Source organism: Staurois parvus, unplaced genomic scaffold (genome assembly GCF_062004578.1).
Source record: "Staurois parvus isolate SC_StPar_1 unplaced genomic scaffold, SC_StPar_1.0 ptg000198l, whole genome shotgun sequence".
Classification (NCBI taxonomy): Eukaryota; Metazoa; Chordata; class Amphibia; order Anura; family Ranidae; genus Staurois; species Staurois parvus.
In genome coordinates, this window is record NW_028317994.1 from 15,180,666 (window position 1) to 15,200,831 (window position 20,166).

General features: G+C 41.7%; 1 protein-coding gene across 2 annotated transcripts in view; it reads left to right on the plus strand.

The window, feature by feature from the left end:
• Positions 1 to 2,071: 2,071 nt before the first annotated feature.
• Positions 2,072 to 20,166, plus strand: part of GLDC (glycine decarboxylase) — a 68,588-nt gene continuing 50,493 nt past the window's right edge. The window contains exons 1-3 of one of the 2 annotated variants that reach the window (XM_089678132.1): positions 2,072 to 2,419; positions 5,795 to 5,873; positions 19,604 to 19,739. In XM_089678132.1, the coding sequence (XP_089534258.1) occupies positions 2,141 to 2,419; positions 5,795 to 5,873; positions 19,604 to 19,739 (494 nt within the window). In that variant the 5' untranslated portion in view covers positions 2,072 to 2,140. Of the gene's footprint in view, positions 2,420 to 5,794; positions 5,874 to 19,603; positions 19,740 to 20,166 lie in introns of those variants that run through there. The other variant, XM_089678133.1, reaches the window with a different exon arrangement.

The following is a 20,166-nucleotide window of genomic DNA, read 5'->3' on the forward strand; positions in this document are numbered from 1 at the left end:
TTCAACCAGTGCAGTCAGTTCCAGTCAGTTTCCGGTGCAGAAAGAAGTAGAGCATACTGGAACATAGCAAACTGCATCAAAACCGCACAGGAACTGCGTGTGGTGCGAACTGTAAGCAAAAATGTATCCGGAGAGCATGTTAGTAGTGTGAATTGGCCCTCAGCTTTTAGGAGCAGGAAAGTAAATGTTTATTTTAACTGCCTCCTGCCCACCATATAGTACAATGACGGGCGCAAGACGGTTCTCTCTCTTTCTGGGAGGACGTCATATGATGTCGTCCCATTCCAACCACGCATGCGCGGCTCCAGGAGCGTGCAGCGATCGGCGGTGCGCTGTGTCCCTCGGACACAGCGGATCACCGATCAACGGAAAGAGCCGAAGATGTCGGCTCGGTCATGTGATCAGCTGTGTCCAATCACAGCTGATCACATGTAAATAGGGAAATCCCGATCATCGGCATTTCTCTCCCCACAAGCTGTCACGTTGACAGAGGAGAGACGGTAATCAGCATTCCTCAGAGGGGACATGTACATAGATCATTAGAGCACTGATGATCAGTGTGCCCTGATGATCTGTGTAGCCCCAGCAGTGCCACCTGTCAGTGTCCATCAGTGCCAGCTGTCAGTGCTCATCCATGCCACCTGCCAGTGTCCATCAGTGCCACATCAATGCCTACCTGTGCACATCAATCCCACATATCAGTGCCCATCAGAGCTGCCTTTCAGTGTCACCCATCAGTGCCAGTCAGCGCCACCTATCAGTGCCAGCCAGTGCTGCCTATCAGTGTGCAGTGCCGCCTATCAGTGCCATACATGAGTACTGCCTTTCACTGCCCATCAGTGATGCCTGTCAATTCCCATCAGTGCAACCTACCAGTGCCTCCTCATCAGTGCCCATCACTGCAGCCTCATTAGCACACATCAGTTATAACAAAAACTAAGAAAAAACTTTTTTTTTCAAAATTTTCAGTGGTTTTTTTGTTTGTTTATGAAAAAATAAAAATCCAGAGGTGATTAAATACCACCAAAAGAAAGCTCTGTCACAAAAAAATGATAAAAATACATATGGGTACAGTGTTGCATGACCGCACAATTATCATTCAAACTGTTCCAGCACTGAAAGCTGGAAACTGGCCTGGGCAGGAGGGGGGTAGAAGCAGGGGCAGACTGACAACTCATGGGGCCCCTGGGCAATAGGGGATCATGGGGGCCCTGTGTCCTTGCCAACACTAAAAAAAGCCTATGAAAAAGGTACCAGGGGCATCTCATGGGGCCTCCTACTGACCCCGGGCTGTGCCCGAGTTTCCAAATGGTCAGTCCATCCCAGGGTAGAAGTGCCCTGTAGGCTAGTGGTTAGAGTTTTTGGGAGCGTTTTCTCAGCAGAAAAACCATTGAATGCCCCCAAAAGCTTTTTTCTTCTTCTCTTCATGTACTGTAAAATGCTAATAAAACATTAACGCTCCTAAAAGCTGCCACAAAACGCTATTATCACCATTTGTCATCCAGCGTTTTTTTTTTTTGAGCCTATAAAACAATGCCAGTGTGCATGGCGCCCTGAAGGTAGAATTCAAGTATAATTTCTGTGAAATTCTAAAGCTCCACCTTCTCTCACCTTGTGTCACAGGACCCTGAACCCCTGAATAAAGCCCCAAGAGGTTCCCCAGTTCCCGCCTCACCACATCCTCCACTAAACATACCATTTGCCTGTGCTTTGCTGACTGTGAGGTAAACCTATACCGAGTGAACCCTATACGCAGAAGATGCTGGAACAGCAACGTCCACCTATATATTTAGTGCAGAAGTGGACTTCACTAAACCGGTCGGCTCCGGTTCTCGGGGCACACCGCCTTCTCTCAGCAGCACGTGTTTACCAAACCGGCCGCCGCCTGGCCGGACAATTGTGCAAGCTCGGCATTTCTCCACTATCACAGCACGCTAGCTTGTTTCCCTGCACGGGGGCTTGGCTCCACGTCATCCGGTCCTGACAAGGTGATTGGCGGAGGGAGATATAGTGAGGGGGCGTGGGGATCAGTCTGTGGTACTTCAGTACAAAGTGATCCGCAGGTGTTCCTCACAGAGCAAGTTTGTATCTACTGCTGTTCATCCGTGTTCCGCTCTATACAGGCTCCATTGCCAGCACCATGCAGAGCTACGTCAAGTCCTGGCCTGTGCTGTGCAGGGCGGTGAGGCTGCAGGGCAGAACAATGGGGGGCAGCAGGAGGGCTCCATGGAGGCAGATAGAAGGGGCATGGAGACCCAACAGTACTAGCATAGGGCCAGCTACGGCGGCTCTAGCCTCAGCCCCCGGAAACCAGCGCCACATTGAGCGCCTCTTCCACCGGCATGATGACTTCTCCGAGAGACACATCGGACCCGGGGATAAGGAGAAGAGGGAGATGCTGGAGACCCTGGGAGTGCAGGTGAGCAATGGACCGATCCTGAGCGCAGCACATTCACAGATCACATCCTTCCTCGTGTCTTCTACAGAGTTCCACTCATTCAGGAGTGTTTAAGAATGCACACTATACTCTGATATATATGTCATAGGGAGATGGGGGGCTGGCTTCATATGGGATTGACTGGGGTACACTCCTCCAGTGTGCCTGAAAGAAAGCTGGTGATAGAGATAGATGGATGATCTCATAGATCCTATAGAATGGATGGGAAAATCTCTGGTAGAATGGATCCACCAAATAGAATAGATGGATCGAATAGAATTGATGGATGGTCTGATAGAATGGATAGATGGAATAAGACACATGGATGGATGATCTGATAGAATGGATAGATGGAATAAGACACATGGATGGATGATCTGATAGAATGGATAGATGGAATAAGACACATGGATGGATGATCTGATAGAATGGATAGATCAAATAGATGGATAGGATTTGTGGGTACATGGATAAGATGGATAGATAATCTGATAGAATGGATAGATCAAATAGATGGATAGGACTTGTGGGTACATGGATAAGATGGATGGATAATCTGATAGAATGGATAGATCAAATAAAATAGATGGAATAGGACATATGGATAGGATGGATGGATAATGTGATAGAATGGATAGATCAAATAGATGGATAGGATTTGTCAGAACATGGATAAGACGGATGGATAATCTGATAGAATGGATAGATCAAATAGAATAGATGGAGACATGGATAGAATAGATGGAATAGGACATATGGATAGGATGGGTGGTTAATCTGATAGAACGGATAGATCAAATAGATGGATAGGTCTTGTAGGTACATGGATAAGACGGATGGATAATTTGATAGAACGGATAGATCAAATAGATGGATAGGTCTTGTAGGTACATGGATAAGACAGATGGATAATCTGATAGAATGGATAGATCAAATAGATGGATAGGACTTGTGGGTACATGGATAAAATGGATGGATAATCTGATAGAATGGATAGATAAAACAGGATACATGGATAGGACAGATGGATACGTGGATAAGATGGATGGATAAACTGATAGAATAGATGGATAGAACAGATTGATACATGGATGAGTAATCTGATGATAGAATGGTAACTCAAATAGAATAGATGGAAAGAAGGGATGGATTGATAAATCTGATAGAACAGATGGATACATGGCCAGATGGATAAATCTGATAGAACAGATAGATCAAATTGGATGGATAATCTGATAGAATGGATAGGTCACATAGAACAGGTGGATAGATTTATGGAATGAATGGATGGATATTCTGAATGGCTAGATCGCATTGGATGGATAGATGGAATAGATAAATGTATTGAATGGTTGGTTAGATCATCTAGGATGGCTAAAATGGATGTCTAGGACTAAAGGATGTATGGATAGGCGTATAGAACATATGGATGCATGGATAGTTGTATTGGATGGATAGATCCAATAGAATAGTTTGATGGATACATGAATAGGCTAGATAGAATAATTAGGTTGTATAGAATGACTGACTGCATGGATTGGGTGGATAGATCAGATGTATACAACTAATGGATAGGTCATTTTGATGGATAGATCAAATAGTTAAATGACTCTGTAGAATGGATGGATGTAATTGGTAGATTAGATAGAATGCGTAGATATATTCTACAAGTGGGAATACACGATTAGAAAATCGACCGATCGGTCATCCGATGACCGAGAGGCGTTCGTTCGTTGGTTGAAATCGTGGCCCACATTAACCAATCTATAAAAATCGTTCGTCGGGCAATACTGTGTGTGTGTGTGTGTGTGTGTCCTTGTAGCCACACCCTTCCAGCCAGAACAAGCAATATACACAACAATTAACAGCAATGAGTATAATATAGTTTATTACATTACCTATATACATAAATAGTGACACATAAAATATAACATGCATCATTCTGGTTTCATTATCTCATTAGGCCAATCTATTTTTAACATTTGGATTTGTTGTTCGTGTTTACAAAGATTCCTTGGACATAAACATCCGAGTCATCTTCTGTTTCTGCTCATGCGTGATAGCGCTTGATAGATTTTTTTTTTTTTTTTTTTTTTTAGTCGTACGACTGTCATACCACCGCATAGAAAATTGGTCGTATGCAAAACTACAACATTTTTCACTGTTGTTCAACCAGATTTTTTCGTTCGCGATATCGTTATCGGTTAGAACATCCTGCTCATCAATGAAGAGAAAATCATTCGATCAGTGGTTCCGTTAAACTTTTCGGACAATTTTCTTATGTGTATGGGTTACTCAACGTGTTAGTCAACCGTACCTCAATGACATTTGTTTTGCTAAAGCACCGTGTGTCGTAAACAATTTTGTGCGTGGTTTTATTCTTTTTAATTATTTATTTATTTTTTTATTAAAGTATTTTGTTTAATCTTTTACCCCCTTTTTTTTTTTTTTTTTTTTTTTTTATTTGTCCTCAGTACTGTTGATCTCCCACAGCCTCTGAGGCCAATTTCCATTTATATTCATGTACCTCAGAAATGGTTCTCTTCTTGGTGGTGAAAACGGTGTACTGTGCCCACAAAATGTGTGTTGGCTTGACCATTTGTAGTCTCCAATAGAAGCCAGACTAGGTGATAAAGCAGGAACATAACTGGAAGGCAGGGACAGAGCAGTGTCTCCTTATTACAGGAAGTGCCTGAACTGGGACTTTTCATGGCAGGATCACCATGTGTTAATTAAATGCAGCATATTTAAAAATCCTGAAAATGACATTAATGTGTTAAAGTCTCTGAGATTGTAGTGATTGGGTTTACACAGGGTGATCATACACTGAAGCTTCCAGTGTTCAGCATGCTGTTGTCTGTTCTTTCACTCAGCTGTCTATTTGTATCTTGATAAACCTGCATACTATTTCTGTTTAATCTGTGAATGTGTTTGCAGTGGTTCACCAACCATTCTGAGTTGTGAAGTGATCACTCTGTTTTCTGTCATGCTGGTGGCTTGCATATCAATGAAGCTTTCAATAGGGGCTAGAGACACAAGAGAATCCTTTCCTTGGGGTACAATGGGCTCAACTGTGCAGGGGTATTAGAGGAGCCTAAACCTCATCTATGCATGCATCCCAGTGAATGCCAGGAAGTCTGATTAAACAGTCATTAACAAGACCTTTTTCTTTACATTCAGAGTTAGTTTCTGTGAGGGTTATTGTGGAGATCCTTCACATGATTAGCTCATATGGTAGTAACAATGCGCTTAATCTTCCTGGAACAAATGCTGTGTGTCAGATCCAGGAATGTGGGTTAAGTTGCTTAGGAAAAGAGTCCATGGATGTCTCAGTGTTTTTCCTTTCTATCCTATTAGAGTATTGATGAGCTGATTGATAAGACTGTTCCTGCAAGCATCCGCCTGTCAAGACCACTGAAAATGGATGATCAAGTTTGTAAGTTTACCTTTTTTATAAAAAAAAAAAAAAAAAAGTCTGAAATTGATCAAGATTGGTTTACGGGGTTGTCATCATCAGTATGGTAACATCTGATAGATATCTAGTTGCAATAAAGGCTAGGTGACCTACAGTATAATTGCTGTAGCGGCATTCCTCTGTAGATAGGAATTATGGTTTTATGAGTACTGATTAAAAGTATATTTTGGCAAGTTCACATTATTATAGCAAGTAGCACAGCTGATTAAGAACAGTAGGTAGACAGCAGGTGGAGCTCGGATGTGAACACTGAGCTAGGATTCTTTCAGCCAACTAGCACGTAGATGGGTTATTATTATTATTATTATTATTATTATTACTACACAGGATTTATATAGCGGCAACAGTTTATGCAGCAATTTACAACATAGGGGTAGACAGAAGAGTTACAATACAAATTTAATACAGGAGGGATCAGGGGGCTCTGCTCGTTAGAGCTTACCCTTTTATTACATGTATGCAATTTTCTGTATACTTAGTGGCACCCCTGATCTTATCTAGCCACACTCTATATCTCATGACACAAGAATCGTACAAGTGTTCCCTCTATACACTGTAGTGCTGTTATAAAGGCAACAGAAGGGCAGACAGGAAACCACCTGCATTACATCTGTTCATGCATCTTTCTTCCATTGGGTAGTTAGTATAGGTGTTAGAAGGGGGTGGGAGCAGTTTTCTGATTAGTTATAATGATCCCAGAATCATAACATTCTAAAACTCCAAAACAAATATGTATTATATAGCAGCTTAACGGTCCTTAGAAGTGGTAACTACATTAGTCTTGTCTTTAGAGTTTTTTCTCCTTTTTCATTTTCAGTAAGTCTGTTTTTTTTTTTTTTTTTGGGGGGGGGGGTCAACTTCTGTTAACTTTGAACAGACATGGCTGTCCAGCAGAAGTGGCAGCTAAAGGGTTGAGACAAACATTTGCCACAGACGGGGGTGCTTATAATGACCAACTGTTATACATTTTATATAAAGCCTATATCCCAAAAGGGAAAACAACATTGCTGTAACTACTTATAAAATGATAGCCGGAGTTCAGCTTTAATTTATAGTCAAGTCCATCTAAATCTGCTAGTGACTAGTCTAACACTATCCTCTCAGCACACAGGCAATTATGCTGTCCAAAGGTGTCTCTGATGCTCCCCCATCCAGAGTGGAGATGGAGAAACAATAAGCCTTGGTTCACATCTGTACATGCTGCATGTTGGGCAGCCATTTAATTAAAATGGGCTGCCCTACCTACAAGAAAGGCAGGGAAAGAAGTCCCTGACCTTTTTGTAAAATCATGGGCCTCAGCGCCTGTGTGAATGAAGCCTAACCACTTTCATATGTATTTAGCTGTTTGCCTTGAGTTTAACTATAGGTAAACAAGACACTTTAATGTAAAAAGACAAAAAAATCAATTAGCTGTTCTCCAGTGGTACAAAGTGCCACTTCTGTTTTTTTGTAAAGAAGGGTGCACAGGCCTAGTGCATTACCAAAAAAAAACCTTTTATTGATAAAAACAATAAGTATTCTACTCACAGATGACAAGAATGTTAAAGGCACATCATAAAAGAACAGCACTGTTCAGTCCACACTTAGTGATGTCCGCAATGGGAACCCTGGACCTCCAACAGGTTTAGGGTATACATAAGAGAGGGTACAGGCATTGTATATGTTGGCTCTGAGGGAGAGGCAAGTCCCCCGAAACGTGTTAGCCTGTTGGAGGTTTAGGGTTCTCATTGCGGATATCACTAAGTGTGGACTGGACAGTGCTGTTTTTATGATGTACCTTTGACATTATTATCATCTGTGAGTATAATACTTATTATTTTTATCAATAAAAGGTTTTTTAGGTAATGCACTAGGCCTGTACTCCCTCTGTTTGTTTTTCTTTGCATCCAGTGTGTCTGGACTTCCCTGGTCCTTTGAGGGCAGCAAGGTGTGCACTTTCCAAGGCAGTCGATATGTGGTTGTAGTCTCTGTGGAGTCCATCCTCAAGCACAGGAGTATGTGTACTACATTACTTCTCTTTGTGACAATGAAAGTTTATGGGTTGGCCAAATTACTAAAAAAAGTAAACTACTTATGCACCTTCTGTACTATCTTGGCAGCTGTTAAGCAGTTCTACTCTACAGATTTTTTCACTTAAAGTATATATGAAACCTTGTAAAACAACCCATTCAGTTTAAAATAGAAATTAAATAAATACAAAATATTTGTATACATATAAAAAAAAGTTTTAAATACTCCTTCTTTATTTATGGATAGATAGAGATATATAGTGATCACATGCCATCTGTTGGCTGCATAAAGGAGGAGAAGCTGCAGCACACTGATCTTCCCAGTGAAAGGCTGTGCAAAGGGGGTGTATCAACACAAGCCTGATCATTGGAGGAAAGCACACTGAGTCCAGAACACTGACTATGCTGTGCTGTCATGACTAGCGTGATCAATTTTTATTAGGAAAGCAGATGGACTGGCAGGAACACCAGGGATTTCACACAAAAGAAGCAATACACAGAGAAGATACTTTTTCATACAAGTACATGGTACAGCAGTCACATACTAGGGATATGAAATGTTGGGTTTACATATTCTTTAAAGCATGAATCTACAGCTATTGGGGTAGGCTGGCTTTTGTTGTAGTGTGCAAGTATGCTGAAACAATATTGCACAATAACCTTTCAGTCTACCATCTTCTAGTGAGATTCACAATTCCCTACATTTCCCCACACCCCTCATATTTCTGTCACTGCTGCTGACAAAATGCCTGGCATCCTTCTTTGTGCCATTGGGCAACCATGAATGATGTAACTCCTGTGCATGCGCAGGAGTTGCTTCATCCTCAGTATGGGATGCCAAGAATGGGCAGGGAATGAACACTGCACAGAACCAGAGGAAATATGTTTTTGGCAGGAAAAACTTTCAAGTCTCTTCTGCCTATAAATCTACCTCTTGACATAATTGTTTGTATCTTTGGAGTAGACACACCATAGCAAAAATAAGGATAATCAAGTATGAGAGAATGTGCTGCAAGAATTATTCAAAAGATATGCATACTTAAAATGCAATATGCACTCTTCTTAACCTGTTTAGTTAAAGTAGAACAAGACCCTTCGTGCCCTTCTCACCTCCCCTCTAGCAGTGATGGCAGGAAGCGTCCGCACTGGCACTGGCTCCGGCACCTTGGTGGTTTCTTCTGGGGTTTTTGGTCATTTTGATTAGCTGGGATGATGTAACTTCTACTGCGCAGCTCAGTGTTCTTTCTAGACATGCCTTGGTGTTGGGATGAATGAACTCCTGTGAACATTTATGAGTTATGTCAGTTTGGTGTACATTCCAAAGCAGGGGTCTCCAATCTTTTCAGTACATGGGCCACACTGTATAATTTACAGATATTTGGGGGCAGAAAAAAGCAGTTTTTGAATGAATGATTGAAAATAGCTTTGCAGCAGATATTTTCCATCCCCCCCCCTCCTTCCATCACATCAGATTTCCTCTTTCCCATCAGGAGCCCCCATCACTTCAGAGTTGCTGTGGGTCAGATGTGGCCTGTGATCCTTGGTTTGGAGACCCCTGTTCTAAAGCATATTGTGAGGGTGGTAAGAAGCCGTTCTTGCAGAGCAGACATTAATATGGCCTCATTCACTCGTGTTTTGGGGCTGACTGATTTTCTTGTGGACAGCTGCCAGCATGAAGCTCCACTCAAAGCAATGAGAGCTTGATGGTTCCCACAGCTATTTGTCATTGTTCATATGTAAGCAGACATGCAATGGTTATCTGTGTGTTGTCCGTGATCAGCCTTGGACAAGTCTGCGTCCAGGTCAATCATCCACAGGTAACTGCTGTGGGTGGGATGGAGCTTTCCGCCAGCAGCTGTTCACATGAAACCTTGCGGAGTCTCCCACAGGAAATCATAGTTGAGCCCCAAAAGTATGTGAATGAGGCCATTCTCTTTCACCAATAAAAATCCTTCCTTTCTTCCCACATGTTTTTCAGTTCAGAACAAACTTCTACCCTTAAAGATATGCATTGCCTTTCTTGCAACGTAATACACCTAGTTTTGCCCACCTAATACAAACGTAAACTATTTGCCAATGGCAAATCCTTCTTTTTTTTTTTTTTTTTTTTTTTTTTTTCCTCCCTACTGTGAAATACTTGTCTGGCTGATTGGAGTATTACCAGGATGACTAGAGATTACATTGGGTTGTTGGTACTGGTCCCATATTACATCTGAAAGCACTGTTGCCTAGCATTTCATCTTGCTCAGTTGCAAAAACAAGGAACATTCCATTGAGTGTTCATTAGAAATGCAGGGTGTGGATGCTGACTGTAGTTCTTTCGCTCAATAACAAAATGTACTGAATGTTTATCCACTGCATCTATAGCTTGTTTATAGCCTGTGTATACTGAGCACTACTGTTATTTATAGACTTGTTTTTATAACAAGAGCAGTCTTTCATATGAGACTGATTGATATGCAATGCAAAGAATTTTATAAAGGTTACATTCGTTCAGATTCTTCAAAGGTCAGAGTTGGCTGTTAGATGTTTGCGTGTACTTGAATAATTTTTTGTTTTTGAATCGGCATCATCCTTGTTAGAGAAGTGATCCAAGGTGCTATAAATCTGCAGTGGTCAGGTAATGTTGCTACCTGTGGTGTGTGGCAGACCTATGTGAATCACAAGACTGCTGAACAGCTCTTTACCTGGGGTTCCTTTTTTAAACACCCTGTATTATACCTGTGTCTTTATTAGCTGTATTTCTTGCAAAGTGAAACATTACCATGATGATTTTTAAATTTTTTCTTTTTTTTTTTTTTTTTTTGGGTGTTTTTTTTTCTTTTACTTACAACTTCAGCATTTTTATTTTCAATGCAGATCTATATAGTGAAAATAAAACCTACAATACACTCCATTTTTTTAAATTGTTTCAAGGTGGAGTGCAGTATAATCCTGAGAATTCTCAATTTATTTTGCCATTCCCATCTAATTTTTATTTCTATCCATTCCTGTTTTTTACTTATATTTCCAATAATCCCCACATCATTTCACCTTTTTTATAGGAAGCATTCTGAGCAATATCAGTTGAAGGCCTCATGCACACTGGACGTTTAGCCCCTGTGCATCAAATACAGATGGTTTCTGGGTACAGACAAAGCATCCAGCCCCACTGCCTGCAGCCTGTCAATCTATGACAGGCAGAGATACTTTGCACCAAGTGGCAGTAAGGGCTTTATCCATTCAAGGGCATATGCCTGGAATGCAGGTACTCTGTTTCTGAGCATACCTTCCTGAATTATTTATTTATTTTATTTCAGGTTTTTATATAGTGCCGTCAATTTACGCAGCGCTTTACATATATATTGTACATTCATATCAGTCCCTAACCTTCAAGGGGTGTACAATCTAAAGTCCCTAACTGACATTCATACATACACATACTAGGGCCAATTTAGACAGGAGCCAATTAACCTACCCGCATGTCTTTGGAGTGTGGGAGGAAACCAGAGTACCCGGAGGAAACCCACGCAGGCACAGGGAGAACATGCAAACTCCAGGCAGGAAGTGCTGTGGTTGGGATTTGAACCAGCGACCCTAGTACTGCCAGGCGGAAGTGCTAACCATTAAGCCACTGTGCTGTGCATGGTTCCCTAAACGTAAGCACAACTCGTTGCATCGTTCAGCCACGGTGTATTTCAATCTGTCATAGACTGGCAGACTGCAGGTTGTAAGGCTGGATGCTGCACTTGTGCTTCCCAGGTGCAAACAAAAGCCTGGATTTGATGCATAGAGGCTAAACACCCAGTTTGTACAAGGCCTAATAGTGGCTAAAGCATTATCTGATCACAAACTGATGTACAAAATCCTAAATTTGTGAAAACAGTTACCGGTTTGCTGTGTCTAGCAAGGCAGTTTTCTTTTTCTACTTAATTGGATGTCAATATTTTTTCTTAATGTATTGTGACAGTGCAATGGACGCACTCCCGGGAAGCACCCTTTGGTAATTGGTGGTTGTGCGGCTTCCTGCTGTCTGCTTCTGTGATTGAACTTGTCCCCTTCTACCGTCTCTTCCCATGTAATTGCACATAAAGCACATTGCAGTCAAAGTACAAACTTTCAACCCATTGCTTTTGTCAAGTTTTTGACCAGTTCAATCTGGTTTGTTCAGGATGACATCAGAGAATAGCTGCAGCTGAATGCAGTAGAGCGACTGTATAACACCTACTGCCCCTGGAGTTTAACACAAGAGGGACCAAGTGTCTGCTAGCAGCATGATCTACGGAGGAGGAAGACTGGCTTTGGTCTTAGCTATGCTTTCATAACCTTCTTAGCTTGTTAATCTTTTACACAGGCATTTTATGGCAAGGCTAAGTCTCTAGTCACACATGACTAGGCATTTCAAAAAGATGCAGGCTGAACACCAATCAGCTCTGTTGTTAACAGATGAGTTGTTCTTCACAGGTCAGTGTAAACCCTATACAAAGGAATGGGGCAGCACTGTACTTTTGATGGATGTGGAGCCGTTTTGCAAAGCACCATACTTATCGATATGCAGGGTGGATGAAAATTGATAATTTTTTTTTAGATTTAAATCTGATTTTTTTTTTTTGTTTTGTTTTAATCAAATTTATTTTAATAAAATGCTGTTGGCTTACAAATCTATCTAAAGATAGTTTTCTATTTAAGATCCATTAATAATTTAGTTTATTCAGCATGAAATGGAGCTTGGTTATGTAGCATGAGGGTGTATATTCTGCAATATTTACATTTTTGGTAAACTCATTCAATGAATCCAAGCTCTGCAAGCTGAGAGAACATGCACTGCATTGATGCATTCACACAATTTCACAGTAACCATGAAATAAAAGAATTTAAGCAGTTCTCCAGCTATGTATGATTAACCTAAAATTGGTTCTGATATCGCTGTTTTACTAACCAGACAGCTTGTTATTCTAAAAAGGAAACCTCATTTGGTTTGCAAATATTAAAGACTGTAACTACCAGCAAGAATGAGTTGGATTCCTTACATTTAAAGAGCACCTGTCATTTTAGATCCATCATGGAAGCGCCTGTTAGCGGGCATCCACTCACCTGCTGCCGTCGCATCCCTCACCTTGTTGTGTCACTGCCGCATCACCAGCCGTCCCATTAAAGTGAATGAGACTGTCGGTGAGTCAACAGTGGGTCAGAGGAGGAGCCACTGCGGGACAGAGATGACAATTGCTCTTTAAAAATAAATTGAGCCTTTTCACTAGTGATTTAAATCATGATTTAATTCCAATCCACCCTGTCAATATGACAATAAGATGTTACACTTTAACAGATTGGCATATCTATATCCAATCACTTTCTGTCAGTTAACAGAGGTACATACCTAACAGAAATTTAAACACTGTGTATGTGTTTGTATAGCCAAATTGATGAACTAAGGCTGATGTTAGCTGAGGAATTTTGTAGCAGTTTAATCGCTGTACAGATCACTAATGCCAGCAATGCAACTAGCGATTTAGTTGGTAGTCACTATTGATCAGGGGCGGACTGACAACTCATGGGGCCCCCAGGCAATAGGGGATCATGGGGCCCCTGTGTCCTTGCCCAAACTCAAAAAAGCCTATGAAAAAGGTACCAGAGGCATCTCATGGGGCCCCCTACTGACCCCGGGCCCTCGGGCAGTGCCCGAGTTTCCAAATGGTCAGTCTGCCCCTGCTGATGATGGTGCTACAGCATTGAGTAGCGCTCTGCTTCAAATGGCTCTCCTTCAGACATTTGAAAAACCTTCAACACAGATGCATTAAGGCTACATTCAGATGGCCAAATAGCAGTGGGTGCTGGCAAGAATCTGAAATGATGCCTTCACACACACTGCGAGCAGCTTTCCTTGGAGGCGATTTAATCTCTGTGGGGGGAAAAAAATACATATTAAGAGGGGAAATACCTTTTTCTAACAAATGTCTCTTAATTGCTCTGTTTTGGTTTGGTAAATAATGCTGCTCGGTACAGAATGTGAGGCAATAGTACGATTATCAGCTCACCAGGATTACACAGCAAAATAAATCTATGCTGCATACCTTCACTCCCCTCCACTGTACTAGAAATCCATTTTTGGTTGCTTTTGCATGTGCTTGTTTTCTTCTTCCTCCCCCTTTTCATTTTTTATCACCATGTTGACATGCCACTGTGACAGTAAGCACTAAAGTACATCAAGGTACATGAGAACAACCTGTTTGTTTGTTTGTAACTGCTTTTATATGTTATCTATTGTTAAAAGTCTTAGCTGGCATTCTACTTTAGGTAAACTATAATACTTTGTTTTGACTTTAATTTGTGACTTGGAGATTCACTCTCCACCTGTACTTTTGGGGATCATTTGTATTCTTGATTTTGACTGGCTTGGACAACATTAGCAGGATTGGGGCAAAACCCATGAAAATTGATGAGTGATTCAAAGGCAGTCGTGGCTGCTCTCCTACATGGTGGCTGTAACTAATAATACCTGGACTTCACTTTTACTGAGGGCTGTGTCCTTAGCTAGTGGTTGGCAGAAGAGGTGCTACGATCTGTAGTTGGGCTGTGTAGTGGTGGTGTGTGTTTTTTTTTTTTTTTTTTTTTTTTTTATTATTAAACAGTTTAAAGAACATGGGTTCCACTAATTTTGCCATAAGGTTGCTCTCTCTCTTGGGGTTGTCATCCAGCCCTTTATGGTTTCATGGAGATACTGAGGTAACTTCATGCACCCTTGTATATGATGATTTCATCACGGTTTCACAAAGAAGCATGTTTGTTTTTAAGCTAAGCTTGATCAGTCGAATAATTGTACAAGCCTGTTTCATGAGGTTTCTGCAACCAGTCTGTACAGGATGAGGGAAAGAATGATTTCAAGCTCCAGCTAGTATGACCGAGGAAAAACCTAGCAATTAACTTTAACTCCTCTAATGCCAGCATAGCTGCAGACTGGAAATCCCCAGTTAAATTATATTCCTGCTTTACCATAATAATAGAATGGTATGAATATATATTGAACATTTTGCAGATAAGCTGATGGGAGATGCTTTAAAACTTTTGCACTGCCAATCTTTTACTAAACATGACACAGCATATTCTGGCTGTGGGGATGTAATGTATTCCAGGGATTGTGTTGTAAAGGAATGAAAGCTACAGCTTGTTGCTGTAGTGGTTACGTCGCTCTGTTGGTATAAGCTGACTGAAACTTACTTTTGCCATTTCTTCTTGTAACTGATGTTTTGAGTTTAAATTATCCTGCTAAAAATACATGTTTTACATGGCATTAGGTTGCTCTTAATTTATGATGTATAGGGTTGTGAGTGAGCTGCCACCAATAATAGAATGAGCGTTGAGTTCCCTTTTTCTCTGTGTTCATTGTTTTTTGCAACAAAAAATGATTTGAGCAGTAAATATCTAATTAAACTGGCCAAGGCCAAGGTTTTTGTCTGTAGGGTATATAGCAGGGTTCCTCAACCAGAGTTCCATGGAACCTTTGGGTTCCTCCAGAGGTTGCTAGGCGTTCCCTGGGTAATGAGCAATTCCTGCATCTCAGATAAGTTCCCACTGGCACCACATAAACTGCATTATGTGTAGGTGCTTGTACTCATTAAAGGGTTGTTGTGTTGTTTTTGTTTTGTTTTTTTTGTTTGTTTGTTTTTTTAATAACAGACCTGCTATACTTACCTGCTGTGTGCAGTCGTTTTGCACAGAGCAGCCTGGATCCTCCTCCTCCTTGGGTCCCCTGCAGGCTCTCCTGGCTCCTTCTTTCTGCCGGGTGCTCCCACAGCAAGCAGCTTGCTATGGGGGCACCCACTGGTCCGTGTGCCCATTCACACACAGAGCTGAAGCTTGGCCCTGCCCCCTCTCCCTCATTGGCTGCCTGGATGTGATTGACCGCAGCGGGAACCATTTGGCTGTCTCAACCAATGAGGAGGCAGAGACCCAGGCCAGCCGAGACGGTCATTCGCATTGCTGGATCACGACTGGGCTCAGGTAAGTATTGAGGGGGGGCTGGGGGCACTGCTGCACACAAGTTTTTTTACCTTCATGCATAGAATGCATGAAGGTAAAAACCTTGAGCCTTTACAACCACTTTAAGGCATTTTCTAGTGTAGCATTCCCTTTATCCAATGGCAGATAAGGAGGACCTCTGGGTGGCTCATTGGGCTAGTATTTCAAGCCTCAAGGGAGAATCCCTGTCTCCTTTGTGGGGGCAAAGGAATTGGGCACCAATTACTTTTAGTTTTTGTCTTTTAAAGCACAATAAACTCAAGGAGATGGATTAGTGCACAGGATACCCAAAATAGAAAAGAAGTGGCTCCAGACTTCTCTTCTAGCAGCAGTCAATACAGACCTTTTGAGTGGCAATCTGTATTTATAGACGGTTAAGCACAAATACCTTGATGCACAGCCAGAACTTCCTGCATTGTCCACCAGCAGCATTTTACCCAGCATTCTAGGACACTATTCTGCAGTGAATTCTCGTCTCAGGATGCTCCTTGTGCCATCTTCCTGCTGCACTCTTTCTGGATGTACCTGTCACAATCATGCACACAGGGAGAGGTGCAGGTCATCCATCCTGCTCCAAACTTCTACATTTTGGGTATTTCTCTCAAACTCCTATGCAAACACCTGGAGGTTTCATGTATCTCCTCATTCCCCTCCCTCAGGAATGCAAGCAGCATATGACGCTGAGCCTGCCTAACAATCCTTTTGCCAAATAAGGTATTGGTTTGGCTGTGATAGAAAAATTTCAGTGTGATTGTCTTAGATAAGAAGAGCTTTCTCTCTTCTTGAGGTCAGTTAGAGAGAACGGTCTGCGATACAAGATCTGCAGACAGAAGGCAAAGTCTCCTGCGATGAGTCAATGGAATTAGCAGTAGAGACAAGAAGCAAATCATCCTAGAACTCATGAAACTTTAAGCTGCTTGACCCCAGGCATTTATTTGGCAAGTACTTATTTACCTAAACTTCTTTCTGTTATCTGTTTGCTGTGCTGTCGTGCTCTGTATATTTATATTTTTGTGTGTGTGTGTGTGTGTTACATCTTCTTTCTGTAAGTATTCGTACTGCACCCTTTTAACCTTTTGGTAATAAATCTTACTTTCTGAAAGTTTTGAATTGTTTCTATAACTCTTAATTGCAATTTAAGAATCCCTGCCTCTAAAGAGACGCTACTATGAGTATTTAACCCTCTGTATAACCTGTCTGTGGAGATAGCGGGATACTGACGGTTAACCAATCATCCTAGTGTACTGCTGAGTTTCCTCTTTCTCTGTATAAAAAGGCGGTGGTGGCAGTGTGAAGGGTTAATTGCGTAATTAACCTGACCCAGTAACAATCGCTTAGGCTGCAGGTACACAGACTGTAGTCCATTAGCTGGAAAATCTTTGTGCGGGGTGCAGCTAGGCGTAATATTGTTACGCATGTCACATCGCGGTTTTAGATCAGCCAGTCCTTCGGTTACGAGTTTGGTGAGAGAGGCTGGGGTCGGACGCCGCGATCGTGACAGTACCCTCTAGCAAGGCAGCATATTCCCTAAGCCCAGGTTCTGGCTCCTCTTTCTGTAACAACCTTCTCCAGGCAGCAGGTCTGTAAGGCAAAAGACCTCTACAAAGCCTGGAAGGACAAAGACCTCCTCCTGGGAGGGGCCCAGGAGGCAAAGACCCTTCTCCAAAATCATCCCATATATTTATATCCTCCCCCAGCATGAGCATGCACTATTGACAATAAACCTCTTCGCTATTTGCCAGAGAGGCTTAAGCATTCATAACTCTCCTTTCTTCTTGCTGTATCTTCTAGGGCTGCTCACTAACAGGCTGCAGTAAACAATAGTCTGAACTTGGGGGAAACCCAGTGTATGCAGAACAATAACAATTAGAGCTTAGGCCAGGGGTGGGCAAACTTTTTGACTTGAGGGCCGCAATGGGTTCATATATTGGACCCGGGGGCCGGACCAAGAGTAGATGAATGATGTGTATGTGTCATCCATAGTAAGTATAGTAATATTCACCCCCCATATAGTAATTCATCCCTCATATAGTAATTCATCCCCCATATTAATTCATCCCCCATATGAAGTCCCCAAGTCCCCCCTGTGTCAATTCACTTACCTTTGCACTGCGCGTTCCTCTCGCCGTGTTCCCGCGCCGTTCCGGTGTAGCATGAAAATCTGTCTCCTATGAGGATCTGTCCCCCTCGACGTATCTGCGCATGTGCCAGTTTCAGGCATTAGTAGCCGATCGGCGATCTCCGGCACATGCGCAGATACGTTGAGGGGGACAGATCCTCATAGGAGACAGATTTTCATGCTACACCGGTCTTCAGGGCGGACTGTGAGAGGAGCCTAGCGGGAGCCTAGCTCCGCGGGCCGGATTAAAAGGTCCGCCGGGCTGTAGATTGCCCATTGCTGGCTTAGGCTAACTATAGCCCAGATTCCCCTAAAGTTAAATTAAAAAAAAATTGCAAGCTGTTTTATTGCAAAAGAGACATACTACATCTTTTCTGCAGTAGACCTACTTACTGCCTGCCCATGGATTCCCAGCATCCCCTTTGCGTGATGTCGTAATCTTTCTAACAACTTTTTCCTAAAAAAGTAGAGATCCAAATTGGGCAAATTTTTCTGCTTGTGGGGGAAACAGTAACCATCAACTCGGTAACATTCCCTGAGCAAGTTTGGTCCAGAATAATCAGCCATGGTTGGCGAGGTGCCTACAAACGTACCTTATAGAACTTGTTTGTCAGCATGAACTTTGTGGCACCAAACACTGAATTGCGTGTAGCAGATGTGTTGCTCGCACTTAAATGGAAACTACATGGCCGTTTTTATTATAAGGGCAACTCTGCAAATGTTTACATTGAACTATGCAAACCGAGTCTAGTTTTAACTTTCTCTGTCTGCTGATAGCAGTTGCACTGTTGGAAAATGTAATGAGCATGACAGCTGCTTATTTAAACTTCTTATGTCACGCACTCTTATGAAGAAATGTATAGGTTCAATGACACCCAGTCTGTGACCTGCAAGAGGTAGATTTCCTAGCTACCAAATATACCATAGTTGGGAATGACAAGTCAACAACAGCTTGCGAAATAAGTATTGACGTTGTTTTATATAGTACCTGATCCAGACTGACAAGACAGGATGCATGTCTTGGTAGACATGTTGAAAAGACAGAGTTTTTGTAGCTGTGGAAAAGAAAATCACACCACCCGCACACAAATATTTGGTAACTGGTAATGGTCTTGGTAGATCATTTTACATTTCACAATTTATTAATTTTATTAAAATAGCTACAGTTTCAGCTTTTAAAAGTTGCACATGCAGGCTCATTTCATAAAGATGGATAGAGCATATCTATCTGCCATGTCCGTCTACATTTTTCTTTGTACAAGTTTCCTTTGAAGGGTTGTTACTTAGAATCGGTACACATTTTGATCAATTCAGTAATGCCAATACAGGAACCCAAAGCAAAAATACTGACATGACTCAACTGTCAGTCTGAAATTTGCTGTGGATTACTGTACTTAGCCTATCATTGCTGCATTTTACAGCATGTACAGCATTGCAGGAGAAAAATGGGCTGGTCTTGAGTTATAGAAGCCAAGGTAAAGTCATAGAGCCCAGTACATGAGGTTTATTTTGCTGGCTTATTGTAATTAAACTTGCTACTACAAACACCTGTGACACTTTTTCCGCAGGTGAAAATGAACTTCTTGAAACGCTTCGAAATATAGCATCAAAGAACAAGCTCTGGAAGTCCTATATTGGCATGGGTTACTATAATTGCTCCGTTCCACAGGCCATCTTAAGAAATTTACTGGAAAATGCTGGCTGGTATGTCTTGCTTTTTTCACTTGTTTTTGTAAGGCACAGCTTTTGAAATAATAAACAATCCTCATAGAGTAAAACTATATCTGAAAGGGTTGTCATCTTCTCAAATTATTACATTAACTCTGGCTATGTATAAAGCCATTAAATCATGACAAATAAGACATCTCATCTCTTTATTATTTTAGTAGCTTAACTTTGAATCTTCTCACGTTTTATGTTTTTCCTAAAATGTGGTACCCAAAACTCAACCCAGTATTTAAGATTCAGCCCTAGAATTCATTTATACAGGGGTGCCTCTGTAGTATTGTTGCAATAATATTTTAAAAGCTCTGTCTCGAAGAGCTTCGAAAAGCCTATGTGTGCATGGACACCTAGGAATAACATGTAGTAGTTTTTAGAGAAAGGAAAAAAAAAACAAAACACCAGACAC